Source organism: Nicotiana tomentosiformis, chromosome 5 (genome assembly GCF_000390325.3).
Source record: "Nicotiana tomentosiformis chromosome 5, ASM39032v3, whole genome shotgun sequence".
Classification (NCBI taxonomy): domain Eukaryota; kingdom Viridiplantae; phylum Streptophyta; class Magnoliopsida; order Solanales; family Solanaceae; genus Nicotiana; species Nicotiana tomentosiformis.
This window is the reverse complement of record NC_090816.1, coordinates 19,419,466-19,433,460: the sequence shown is the minus strand read 5'-3', so window position 1 is coordinate 19,433,460 and position 13,995 is coordinate 19,419,466. Positions and strand designations below refer to the sequence as shown.

At 34.5% G+C, this 13,995-nt stretch overlaps 2 protein-coding genes across 5 annotated transcripts; one reads left to right on the top strand and one right to left on the bottom strand.

Moving 5' to 3' along the window:
- The first annotated feature begins 270 nt into the window (after positions 1 to 270).
- Positions 271 to 2,327, top strand: LOC104120286 (heavy metal-associated isoprenylated plant protein 35-like). Its single transcript, XM_009632030.4, has 2 exons — positions 271 to 435; positions 1,127 to 2,327. The coding sequence occupies exon 2, from the start codon at positions 1,175 to 1,177 to the stop codon at positions 2,075 to 2,077; it is 903 nt and encodes a 300-aa protein (XP_009630325.1). The 5' UTR covers positions 271 to 435; positions 1,127 to 1,174; the 3' UTR covers positions 2,078 to 2,327.
- A 561-nt stretch (positions 2,328 to 2,888) lies between these two features.
- LOC104120285 (probable histone-arginine methyltransferase 1.3) lies at positions 2,889 to 12,815 on the bottom strand. Of its 4 annotated transcripts, none has more exons than XM_070202037.1 (16): positions 12,440 to 12,815; positions 11,556 to 11,618; positions 10,923 to 11,025; positions 9,486 to 9,629; positions 8,864 to 8,967; positions 8,632 to 8,730; positions 8,442 to 8,511; positions 6,843 to 6,939; positions 6,030 to 6,084; positions 5,660 to 5,743; positions 4,744 to 4,821; positions 4,145 to 4,248; positions 3,892 to 4,064; positions 3,636 to 3,766; positions 3,489 to 3,552; positions 2,987 to 3,343 (listed from the first exon to the last, which is right to left on the bottom strand). In XM_070202037.1, coding segments are annotated over exons 1-16 (1,572 nt in total). In that variant the 5' UTR covers positions 12,641 to 12,815; the 3' UTR covers positions 2,987 to 3,341. The 4 variants fall into 4 exon arrangements, with proteins under 4 accessions (XP_009630322.1, XP_070058138.1, XP_070058139.1 ...); XM_070202038.1 differs by having other exon boundaries at positions 3,489 to 3,510; XM_009632028.4 differs by having other exon boundaries at positions 3,280 to 3,343; positions 3,489 to 3,559.
- Between the last annotated feature and the right edge of the window lie 1,180 nt (positions 12,816 to 13,995).

The following is a 13,995-nucleotide window of genomic DNA, read 5'->3' as shown; positions in this document are numbered from 1 at the left end:
TTGGGTGGCAAGAAATATAGTCACTTTTTCTCGTTTTCTTTTTGAAACATAGTTAATCACGCATCAACAACATATACTATGACTTAAATAAAGATTTATTAGAAAAACTTAAGGATTATGTCACAATGGCCAATCAACAAGCTACAATGCAACATATATACATTAAGTATTATTGAAAGACGCGGGTTAGATAGTTTCTGTGAAATTACAATATTAATCTCCATTGAATTACCCTTGTAATTTTGATGATTATAATTACAAGGTGGTGGAAATGGTCAATAAACACCGTTTGCCTATATATATTTTCCTTGACAAATTCATTTCCATCACAAATATTCTGATTTAAAGCAACTCTCCTCCAACATCTCCTAATTAATTGTCCTAGATCTCGCTTTGGTGTATATCAAGAAAAGAATCTCCAGTAATAGAAAGGAGGTAAGCTTCTTTGCTTCTTAATTATTTGATTTCTTGATGTTTTTCAGAATTTAACTATAGGCATTAAGCATACATCGGTTTTCTGCTAAAATATCATGTATATTGAAATCTACTACCGTCATATGTAGCCTTTTCTTGTAGTAGTGTTGGCAATAGACCTTCCAACAACAACAATAACATATTGTTCCCACAAGTGGGATCTGGGAAGGGTGGGGTATACGCGGACCTTACGCCTATCTTGTATGAGGTAGAGAGATTGTTTCCGATAAACTCTCGGATCAAGAAAAGCATTTTCAAAATAAGTTAGAAAAATACAAGAGAAAAAAAAATTAAGATGGAAATATTGATGATAAAAAGTATTGACAGCAAAATAGTACGGTAATCCGCTTTCCAATTTGTACTTTATTTTTTTTTACAAGATACAATGTTGTAACACAGCCAATATCGTCATGATACAGTAGTTGCAGTTACAGTTGTTGATCGCAATCCATCTATCCTTTTTTACACTTTTTTTCTATAATTTTCTCACTGAATTCATGCATAAACTGGAAAGGTCATAGCTAGAGTCTAGAGATCGTATTGAATTTTGAGAAAGGGGATAGCTAACCTTTTTCTTTAAATTTCTCTATTGGATAATATTTTCAGTTATCTTAATGCCGTTTCTCAGCTATTTTTACCTTTTTTTCCCCAGGAATATTATTTTTGAAGAAACGCAAAAAAAGGACATACATATTTGTTGATGTTGAAAATGTCACATCCTTTCAACATATTTGCTCTCAAGATGAAAGTACACTGCAGGGATTGTGAAAAGAAACTGAAAAACGAGCTGCAAAACATTAAGGGTGTTCGTTCAGTGGAAATTGATCAAAAACTTGGGAAAGCAATCATCTCAGGCAAAGTAGACCCTGCAAAAATCCTAACCAGGCTTGAAAAGGTTGGGAGAGAAGCAGAATTCTGGTGTGAACAAGAACATCGTCGTAAAGATATTAAGATTGTAACACGATCAAAAGTGATTGATCCACTGAATGATCCTGACATTATGGCAGAACTGGAGCAATTTTCTGACCCCAGTTATGAAATTGTGGAGGTGAACAAAACTATTAAGGCGATTTTCAAAGGGGAATCAAGAAATGGTGGCCCTAGGGACAAAATTGTGGAAATTACCACTACCAAAAATGTGAAAAAACATCAAGATCAAGTGCTTACACATAATCATGATTGTTCCCACAGTGGTGGTGGACTTTGTGCTGCCTCTTCATCATGTTGTGGTGGTCACTCTGCTATAAATCATAATCTTGATTATAGATGTTGCCAATATGGTAATGCTACTAGTTTGGGTCCTTGTTGTTCACATGGTAGAAACTCATGTTATTACCACTGTCCATATGGTAATAGTTGTGCACATAACAGAAACTCAAGTTATAATTGTCATTGTCAATATGGTAATACTACTAGTTATGGTTCTTGCAATGCAAATAGCAACTCAGGGCCGATACGGTCAAATGATAGTATTCCTTCGGCTCCACCTTTGCCAGATGATTACAATTATAAGGCATCACCATCACCACCATCCTCGGCAAGGCCTCCCCCCTATTACAGTGTCTTAAGCGATGAGAATGTGAATAGCTGCACAATCCTTTGATTTGCGCATGTTTTATTTAATAAAAGAGAGTTATATGTAAATTTCTCTCTGTGTGTGAGAGAGAGAGAGAGAGAGAGAGAGTGTGTGTGTGTGTGTGTGTGTGAGAGAGAGAGAGAGAGAGTGTGTGTGTGGAGTAGTTCATGTATATAATTACTTTTGTGTAACTACCTAGTTTGTAATTTTGCTCCTTGTGTAAATATTCACTCTACATCTCCACCACTCCTTGTGTAACTAACAGTTGCTTTCCTTTTCTCTGTTTTTCCCCCTTCTTGTGTTTGCTCTAACAACGGTCACAGAACATTGATTTCCACAGAAACAATGTTAGTTTTTCTGCCAAACTTTTCAAGAGCATATAATTTTGGGCGTCATAGCTGTATGAACTTTGAGGCTAAATATGGAGATGATCAATATCTAAACATGAATAAGACCCTTTTTCTAGTTTCTAAACAACTAAAATTAGTGTGGGGCATGTCCATCTACCTAAGAACTCGGAGAAATGGAGACAAGAAACAAATGGGAGGAGCCAAGTCCATAATAGATGCTTCCCCAAAGTTAATCGTCTAGTTGAGATCTTCACTTACACCGTAGTAAAGCAAAGCCGACAAACGATCAGACTTCGGTAACATCTTCACACACTAGTTTGCTAGATTCTTAAGCTAAATGTTCGTATTCCAGTTTATATTTTTCCCATGGGCTACTGTACCACGTCTCTTATGTATAAATCACCTGGACCATGTTCTTAGTTCAATGTATATAGTAGTGGAACAACTTCCTTACATTTCGATTTTGTTGCATTTGGAGATTGTGTAAATGAAAAAAAAACGAGTTCTATAATTTTCGTAAGTAATATTTATACACGGAAAATAGGGACATAGAACCCATCTAACCTGTAGATCCAGCAAAGAGGGATCATCAGAGCCTTGCACAGCTGAAATAGCCATTTATATCAAGCTGGATACAAAAGCATCCTACATGGTCAGGTTGAAAGTGCTAATGGATGAAGAAAAACAATAAAGATAGTACATGAACGACGATTTACAAGCAATCAAGGTAAAAACGGTTAAGTTGGAACTTGGCAGGATTAAAAATTTGCATGCTTTAGCTTTAGCCAAGTACTCTAATGATACAAACAGGAGAGTATCGAGAAGCACATCCCTTATATTGGATTTCACCATCAGAGTGAATGTAGCTCTGCGCAAAAATTTGGAGAAGGTTGCTGCACGGGGACAGAGCCATCTTCATCCCGAGATTGTGTTAGTATGTCCTGTCCAAGACAGAAAAGGCAACTTGAGATCATCACCTCCAACTGAGCAATCACAGAAAAATTAATGGCAAAAAAATATTGGCATGAAAGCTATCCTACAAAGAATATGTAATAATTATCTCTTAAAAGATGGAACAATGTATATCTATAAATTGCAAAAAGAATCTTGCTGCAGCTCAAAAATTAGTGGTAATTTCAAATCCTTGGGAAACTTGCAGCTTAAACCCAGACAAGTTAGACATGCGGGGCAGATGAATCATTGTTTAACCACTATGATGGAAAAATAAGCAATACCTGTGCTTGTAATAGCTGATTAGGTTGTTGATCTTGTGCCAATGAATATGCCTGTGGTTGGGACATCCGGTAATATGGTTCCTTCAGATCAAGTTTTCCGGATGATGTTTGGAGCACATCTCCAACAGTAGCTATTCAAATTGATCAATGATATGTTAGATTCTTGCAGAAATCTATCAGCAAATTCGACTTCATGGGACAAAGAGACCAACAAGATACGATACAAATGCGACAAACGATAACGATAAAGACCTACCAGACAATGTTAGATAAATTGTGTAACTTTGTGCCTTATGGGAAACCAGGCGAAGGCGGCCAGTTATCTCCTGTCCTGGCATGACATAAAGTGGCTGTGACAACACGCACCGAAGCTGATACCAGTGAGTTGTAGGTGCACCGGGAGCCGTGGTCAGCCACCTCGGTACAGTGCTGCAGAAAGAAATGATGCAATTTACTGCAAAATAGCAACAAGATCCACCGCCAAGGATGCAAGAATAACAAAAGTTTACCTTCCATTAAAAAGTACATCAAACCAGCAAGCCAGCCCATGAATTCTAGTGCTAGCAGAAGATGTAAATCTCAATGGGATGTCAATTTCATATAGATCTTCTTCCTGTAATATAAATGTAGAAAAAGATCATTTCACCCAGCAGTATATTTCAAGAACTTCTGGCCAGAGACTGGTACAATGCAAGAATGTAGTTTGCTAAATGACCTGATTTTTCAACAAAAACCATTGCCTCATATATGAGTAATTCCACCACATATAATTTTTCCCTATCAAACCCGACTCCACAAATAGGAACTTGTTCATTTTAAGAGACAAGAAAGCATGTATATAGTGGATACTAATCCGCAAAAGTAGAAGGAACAGCTATTTTATGCATATTGCTTCCAATAACTTTGTATATCTGTTGGTTATGCTTTTCTTTTTTTGTGAAAAAATGTTTGTATTTTTATAGAAAACTGTCTTAGATTCCTTAACATTGAATTTGTAGGATGCTCTTTACTCGTCGAGAAAAACATATAGTAAAAGCCTATAGAATAAAGGATGTTTCTATCAACTCTGATCTACGAACAACCTACAGAATGAAATTTCTGATAATACCTTTATCGAAGTGAAGTTAATCACGTGAGATATTGCAGGAGCTACCAATAATCTCGGATCAAAAGCATCAACCACTGGCTGCAAAGAATATGAATATTCAAATTAAAGAAAGAATAAATTAGCTGTACTAACAATGTCTAAAGGGATGATGAGAAAACCAAGTATACCACAAACAGAGCCCTTCCTAATAATTAAAGCTACAAGTATTCCATCACAATTCTTTCCAGCTGATGAGAATATCTACTGCATCTTAAGTTATTACATTACTAATTATTGCATTTGAAAGAGTGTACAGTTATTTTATTCATGCAACTGGTATAGGACAGCTCGATCAAATTAAATTAGCCCCTTCTACCACACCTTGGTAATGAACTACAGCAATACCTCTCTCTAACACCTATTCTCAAGTTTAGGAAACTAAATACAAGACATTGGGGTGGGGGGAAGGGGTAGTTTCAGCACATACAACTGTGACTTTGACTATGAAATTCAACTTGGATGCTGAAAGATGCTTCTTAGTACAGTACATCAAATTAAGGGCCATCAAAGTCCATCAATGGTTAAGAAATTATTCGAGCATTACATCAAATTAAGGGCCATCAAAGTCCATCAATGGTTAAGAAATTATTCGAGCATAAACTTGTTTAGGTTCTCCCTTCTCTTTCTAAGAACTAAAAATTGTTCAACAATATAGGCATTTATGAAGAATTGTCTGAAATTCTGAAGGTTGAATTGTAAAATTTACAAGTTCAGCATAGACTGCACATTCACGAATTTAAGTAACCAAATAACATTAAGACCATGGACAACACGGGACTATGGAAGTAAACAACTACGACTGTTTTAAATGCTTACTAAGTCGAAGTGAATAATTCAGAGGCCGAGTTAATAAATTCCTAATATGTATGAGATTGACCTGAGAAAAGTATCCTTCATATGCAGATCTCTGCAAGGGTGTCAAATCAACCCCAAAATAGCCCTGTTGCTGCCAAAAAATAGCCTGTATGACAAAGTTAAACTAAAATTAAACTCTTTTCACAACGAAACTTAATATAATCACTAATGTAAGATTCATCCCTATAAATAAAATATAAGCCTTCAATTGATAATATTTTTAAACACTAACGCGAAAAAAAAATTGGACATTGAGATCTTTGTAAAAGAAACTCCTCTTCATATAGCACCCACCATCCTCTTCCAGAGGGGGAGAGACCCAGTTTAGAAAGAAACTGTCATAGAGGAGATACACCCAGAGAGTAAGAAGACAGTGATATGATCCAATGTACCTTGTTTGCAATTTCCATATACAAATATTCGTCACTGAATGGTGCCACGTGTATTCTACAAAAATAAAGAGAAACATAAGCTGGAATTTGGAAAATTAACTCATATAACAAACCACGGAGCAAAAGGAAAAACTGAAAAGGTTACATGCTAGTTTATGTATCACAAACTCAGGAGGGACTTGGGAGAAGTGCAAAATGTTTCTTTTAATAAAGAATTCGAAAGACATGTAAAAGCAATTGGAAAAGAAAGAATAAGGTTTTCAAGGAAGTTCGAAACACATGTAAAAGCAAATGTAAAACAAAGGATAAGGTCTTCTTTACAGAGATTGGATTTGGGAGAGGGGCAGCAGCTTGGTTAACTGAATGGTACGACTATAAAACATAAAAAGCAGTGGACAGCTGCATTGAAGCATATTCGTGGACACCAGACTGAGAATTAAGCTTGAAAGCTCGTCTCAAGTAAAAAAAAAAGGAGAATAAAGTAGACAACTTGAGCTTCCCACGTTTTGCAAGTCAATTTTAGTTATATCATTGTACCCGACCTCCTAAATGATACACAGAAGGAGCAAGCTGATAGCTTGAGCTGGAAAGAAAATAGTCTATGATACAAAAATCTATTAAAAGATAATGTGTCAAATGTCTGGTGGTAAAGAGGTAAAGCACCGGATTTGGGAAATAAGTGTAAGAAACAAAGAACCTCATAAGCAAACTATTAATCAAAAAAGAGAAAAAAGAACCTCATAACCAAACTATTAACTTCATAAATGATTTGACACGGAAAGACTCCTCAAAATTGACAGGAAAGAAAATTACCTTCCTACTGTAGGAAACATTTTTCCATTTGGAACTAGAAATCGATCTCTAGCAATCACATAAGACTCTAGCATTCTTTCATTAACTAACAAAGTACCTGCAAAGTAAATTCAACATATCACACCCAGCAGGTTTAAACCTGTTTCATTTGGATAATATAATCACAGGATTGTGGTTGGTTTGGATTCTGAGATAACATGCTTCGCCATATTTTCAAAGAGTACCTGAACTCTCGTCAGGAAAATATAAAGGAATGTTCTATTAACGAAAAATAAAAAAAGGAAACTTAATAGCACTCATAATACAAACAAAGCAAAAGTATCCATGTATAAGAGACTTTCAAGCAGGTTTAAACCTGTTTCATTTGGATAATTTAATCACTGGATTGTGGTCAGTTTGGATTTTGAGATAACATGCCTGCCATATTTTTAAGGATTAAAACCTTGAACTCTCTTCCAGAAAATACAAAAAAGATGTTTTCTATAATGAAAAATGTAATAAGGAAACTTAATAACATTCATAATACAAGGAAAGCAAAGCGTTTATTGTCACCAACAGATATGTGATAGTCCCTTCTTTTTTTCTTTTTTCTTTTGGGTTGGGGGAGGGGAGGATGGGATGAGGGATGCTGGGCTAATATTTCACTAATATTTTACAGGAAATGGACAAGGCATCCTCTCCTCAAGTCGTATATAACTTTGGTAACAGATATTCCGATGATTAAGAAAATTAAGAAGTCTAAGTTTCACAAGAAAAAGCATGTAATTCAGAATACTAAATACAATCAATTGATGGGTAAAGGCTACAAAAAGAGCACTACTAACATGGAAGAGTTTCTAATTTCGAAAGGGCAAACTGCAAGAATATTTCGTTTCAGTTAGTTATCAAGTTCCATTGCATGAATCTGCAGATGCATAATACTATAAAGGACATCATTTCATAATCATTTCATATGCATCTGCTTTTTGTCGCTTGAAACTTTGAGCAAAATTTTGTTTCTCGAGCAAAGAAAAGGACTAGCATATATAAGAACAGTAGGCGAGAAAAGGACTAGCATATATAAGAACAGAAGGCGCTTAGAAACAGGGGTGTATCTCAGAAGAATTCAATGAAACAAATACTGAACAATGAGAACTCAAAAACGAATTTGGCTGCAGCCCAAAATGCAGTAGAAGTGTTAAATTCAGTTTTCAACAAGTAAACTAGCAACTTAACTTCTCCCTGATGTATGTGTTCATCTTCTTGAGAGTAGTAGAATTGTTTCCTTGCACATAGGCACAACTTAACTTCTCCCTGATCTTTTGTTTTCATAACATGTGCATAAGCAGTTATTGAAGATGTTGCTGTCGTGTTTTAGTATATTCTCCAGCTTTTAGTAGAGGCACTTGAAACATGTAATACCTACAGGCTTCTTAAATTCCTTTCTCAAATAATCAATCAAATATTTTATAAATATCCATACTAATGATCAGAAAGAATTTTAGCTGTCAACCAGGGGATTTACCACATTTTTTAGCAAAACACGCAGCATTGTCAAAGTATGTCCCCACATAGCTCTATCATATAAGCTTCATAATCCATCAAAATAGATAAGCTTACCCATTGGCTCAGAGATTAAGATATCGGCTTTCACAGGTAACTCTACTTCTTCAACCTTTCCTTTGATTACCTAATCATTCATTGAAAAGAGAAAACCGATAAACAAGGAGCAACCTTAGCAGCCAAGATACTGAAGGAATATATTGTAAAACTCTTTTGAAAGACACCAGAATGAGGAATGTATACTTACTGTAATTCTCTCACTCAACGATGGGTTTCCCGCAATAAGCTTTTTAGCATATTCGGCCATTTCAGATGCCTCTATGGCATAAACATGTTTTGCACCAGCCTGAGAGGGTTTTGTGGAAGGGGAGGAGAGACAGAAGAAAAAAATACAATGTACAAATATCAGTGGAAGTGGCTAAGCTATGGTTCATATCATTCAATGAAACCACATAAACCTCATTGGTACAAAAGAAAACCTGAGCTGCAAATAATGACAAAATACCACTACCAGCTCCAACATCAACCACTACACGACCAAGAAAGTCAGCACGGTTCTCAATTACAGCAGCGTAATAGGTTCCTGCAAGTTTCATATTTACCATTGTCAACCTTCCAATTATTGGATTTAGAATGTTGGGCTCCTTCTTAAGAAAATGTAAAAAGGCAACAGTTTGCAAAACATTCTAGGGAAAAGGAAGTGTGCAACCCTCTCATGAGACTACACGAGCCTCGGGAGATATAAGTACGCATTTGGGTATTATTTTTAAGTTGAAGCTGAAAAAAGAATATTTTCAGGAGAAGTTAAAAGAAGTTTGGACGTGCTGAAGTTGGTGCTTCAACATGAACTTCACTTGGAAAACAATTTGTGAAAGTTAAAGATTTGATAAACTATACTTGACTAACACCTTCAGATACTAATTCAACATTCTATGTGAATATCAATTGATATTTCACTTGAAACACAAAACGCCATGGCCAAGATACTATTCGCAAATAATAACTTCAGTATTTAAAATATTGAAGAAATTATTTCATGGCCAAACAGGCTTAAATAGCCCCAGGTCATGACACAGAAAAGACCAAAGTTCAGAACATTACCTGTCCTTACAAAATCCTGCAACATATTTTGCTGATGCAATAGTTGCCCGTAGTAATGAAAATACATTTTAGCAGAAGATGCCTCTATTTTGTCATCAAATTTACTTTTCGAAGTTGATACTACTCCATTTGGCAGAGGAGACCCTGAAAGGAAGACTTGCAGAAGTTACAATTATTTTTCTTCTCCTTTTCTGGATAAGTTTACAATTATTCGTGGCAGCATTGTTTATCATGTTTAGATCCAGAATTCCATTAGCCTAGTGCTGCTCGTGGAATGAATCATGAGTTCAAAATCTTAAGACTCATAGTGCGGTATTTAGCTCCACAGAGTAGCTGAAACATCCAGACAAAAGTAAAAAATAAAAAATACGTTCTTAGATGCAGCAATCTAAAAGCTCATTCATGCATCAAAACGGGCAACTAACACACTACATTCTAAGTTTTTGACAAGAAATGTATCGCTTTCTTTATCAGTAAGACATTCCTGTTCTGTATATTTCAAAATTCAAAACTAAGAAAGGATAAACATTGATTACACGTAAAAAAAAATAGGTATATGCAGATTCCCTAACTTCCTATTAACCAAAAGAGACCCACTATTTAACTTTTTCGGGTAAAAGTAATGGCTCACAACTAATGTCATCGAGTGGGACAAATTTAGGGAAAGCGATACCCTAATTCAAGAAAATATCAATAATGGGTGGACTATCAATACTAAGATCATGTGGGTAATAGACAATGATGATAGCACTAATGCTAACAAATTAAATGGCTTACAATGCCTCTGATAAATGTCAAAAAAGTGACTAATAGACTATCTAATTCATTCAATACATCTAAATTTTCAATAATATCTCAATAAAATCTTCATTCTGCTAACAAGTGACCTCGTATAGCGTAAAAGAAATTTCAAAATTACAAAAACTTATTTTCGTCTGGAAAAAAATAAAAAGCAACAGAAAAGATGAAACCACAGTTATAAATGAAGAGCAGTTAAAGCATAAATTCTTTCAACAGCAGTTCAATAGTAAGTTGGTCAAACATTTCTTTTTTAAATAACACCTCAATAGTAAGTTGGTCAAATGTTCATAACTTAGTATCCACAATCAAAGCTTATCATACAGAAAATAAGAATGCAATTAAAGCTTATCACATAGAAATTGATAAGGTAATTAGAAAAAAATCTCCTTCTAAAGCTCACTCACTAACTATCCTTGAAGTACTCAATATATATCTTACTCCACATTTATCAAGAACCAAAACTGCATCAGGTATCAGATAGTACTTTAACCACCCAAAAAAAGCAGAGAGAGAGTCATTACTAGTATCTCAGTCAGAATCAAGAACAATTGGAGCAAATAATGAAAAGAGTGTGATTGTACTCCACAAGATGTACCGACTAACTTTTAGAGTAATAACAGACATGTCAAAACAGACCTTGAACAACCACTTCTGTCTTCCATTGCTCAAATGCACAATGGAAGGCCCTACTTTCCTCCTCGTTTTTAAATTGAATGGAGATTCCCCTGGAATAGGCTTTCTGATTCAAAATACCAAAGTCAATGCCACAGGACATTAATATGACGGCAACAAACTACACAAATTTAAATCCAATGAAAATATAAATGGGTTGCACCTTTAACTTTCCCCATAAATAACAATAAAATACACACATACATTTACATACTGACACTTGTTTTCAATATGAAGATTGACATCAATATTATGATTGACGCAAGTGTGCGCTATTTCATGTTTCCAGCTATACGCAGAGTTGGACTTAAAGGAGCATGAAGCTGGTAAACCTTTAGCGGACAATCTATTAATACTACTCCAATCATGTAGCTAATATTTATGCCAATCAACCAAGAAACTAGTGCGAACAGGTATCTCTAGTCTCTAGAAATACATATGCAGCATTCAACAATGAAAATTGTCATATCCGTAAATGGTATAATATCTCCAGAAATCCTCCTCGCGTGAACAGGATTTAAAAGCATTCTAGATTAATAGCAGCGTGAAGACAACTAGTCTGTCCAAACATCAATACTGTACGCTATCAACAGGTACCTCCTTATTGGCTTCAGAAGCTTCAGATATGCACAGAGACTCTGCAGGTCCTAGCTTGAATAACTGGAAATACAAAAGCAGAATCAAAAGTAAGATACTGCCCCTATTCAAGCACAGGCAGCAGATAAGTTCCCGAGGAAAATCAGTAAAAATATCATATTTTCTGTCTTCTCCTCCATTTGTTCAATTTTCTGCCAAGCCAATACCACAGATAAACACATGTAATCACATGTCATTCTCTTTTGTTGCTAGAGAACATGAGAGAAAATGTTACATGATAGCCGGTGGCTCTCCGCCACTATTACTAAAAGAGGTTCAACTGAATCCCCTCCGCCGGAAAATTGTGCTCTGTATATAGGTGAAATTTAATTTTTTATGTGTATATATTATTTGTTGAATTTCCTAAACATAAAAGAGCACTTTGTTTTACTCCCCTTGATGAAATTCCTGCCTCCACCACTAACAAAGAAACTAACCAAAAATGCAAGCACTCTCACATGTAACTAACTAGATATGGATTGAGAGTAGTAAATATTTATTCACGCCCGGTGCTTACACTAATAAAGTTAAATTGTTTGGTTTGGTGTAAACACCGGGGGCGAGTAAGTATTTACCAAGTACTCCTGCATCCATTGCGAGTACATAAGTGTGGACTTAGAACAAATATAAATTTAATATAAAAGCAACTTCAACTATTTATAGTACAGTGGGTCCAACTATGCAACTAAAAACTAAATTCACATTTGATAAGTAAAAGAAAAATGCATAAAACATGAAAACCAAAATGCTACCAAATTAATCATAATTTCTAACTATCTCATAACACGCGAATTTCAGTTTACACATGAAAATAAGATTTTATATATGTAAATTTAAATACATGCCTGTGAAATTCGAAGATCGAACGCAATGTCGGCACTTGTTTCAGACTCCTGACCAAATCGGAGCTTCGAAAATCCAGAACCCGACCCGAACCGAGCACAAACCGGTTCAGATTTACAAAACGAAGTATCTGATGAAGAAGCTGAAACCTCCGCAATCGATAAAATCTCAAATTGACTCTCTTTCTGCTTAGAAACCTCCATTAACGCCAAAATTTCAAATTATTGTCTAATTATGAATTATATTATGATTATATTGTTCATAGGAAAAGTAAAGTAGGGTTTTTCTGAGTGGAGAGTGTGAAAGCTGTTGGAGTGGGAAGTGAAGTGGAGTGTTAAAAGAGGCGCTAATGAGATTCTGCTTCTTTATATATGGAGTGGAGGAGAGTGAAAGTATATAAAGGTTTTTGATGATTCAGTGTGGACGGTGACAGGGGGAATATTGTACAACTGGTGATCTTTGAATAATTATTGAGACGTTTGATTTGACTTCTAGTAGGACCCTTTCATAAGACTGGTGTTTTAACTCTTCATTTAATTTAATTTAAATAAATAAAGCCTAGTCGTTTTGATGGAAAGTACTTCTATTTTCAAGTATAATATTGGCATAAAATTTACTACTAGCTGTACGGTATTTGGTTATCTTTTCTTATAGATTTAGTATTACCTGATTATTATGTAGGAATATATATTACTTTTTTTTTAATGTTAGACTAGGTAATTTAAAAATAATAAATATTATTAAATAATATAATTGAGTTACAAAATAAAAATTTAAAAAGTGTATGTTCTTGAAAAATAAAAAAATGTTAATGACATATAGATAGATAAAGAAAATAGTCTTGATTTTGAATACGAATTTCATAATCAATTTGAATAAGAAAAATATTGTCCATCATTGATTTTATCAAAATTTTAAATGTCACGACTCTAATTTGTTCAAAGCTCGCTATAAACTAACATCTAAGCATTAGTAGAATTAATGAGATAATCTTAATTACTTTTTCTCGCCTAATAATTATACAAAGCTTTTTAAATATATTTTTATATTAATTGTGATTAATGAACTATTATAGTCATTCAATCTTTGAGCTTTGTCACCTATCTCTTAATCAAACTTTTAAGAATAGATTATATCTCCGTATTCAAATATCTTGCCTTTGACCAAAATCTTATAGCATTTTTTTCTCTTACTATTAAATATCCCCTCAGGTACTTCTTCATATCAAAGTTCCAAAAGATATGTTCCTTTTTCTTCTCCTTTCAAAAAAAAATACAAATTCTCTTTTGTGTTTTTGGTTATTAACTAATATTGTAAGAAATTTTAAATTGTTAACGCTAATGACAGTAACATCTAAAAAGAGATTTATACATCGTATATATTTACAAAAAAAAATGGCACAGATCCTAAGAACCTAAAATATCATCAAATGTACAAGGAGTGCCGACTGATATATCAATTTTAGTAACAATTATTCCTTACTTATTTTTGTGTAAACGTTCTCATTTGAAGTATTATTGTTCATCATTATATCCAAATTCATTTATCTCATTTGAAT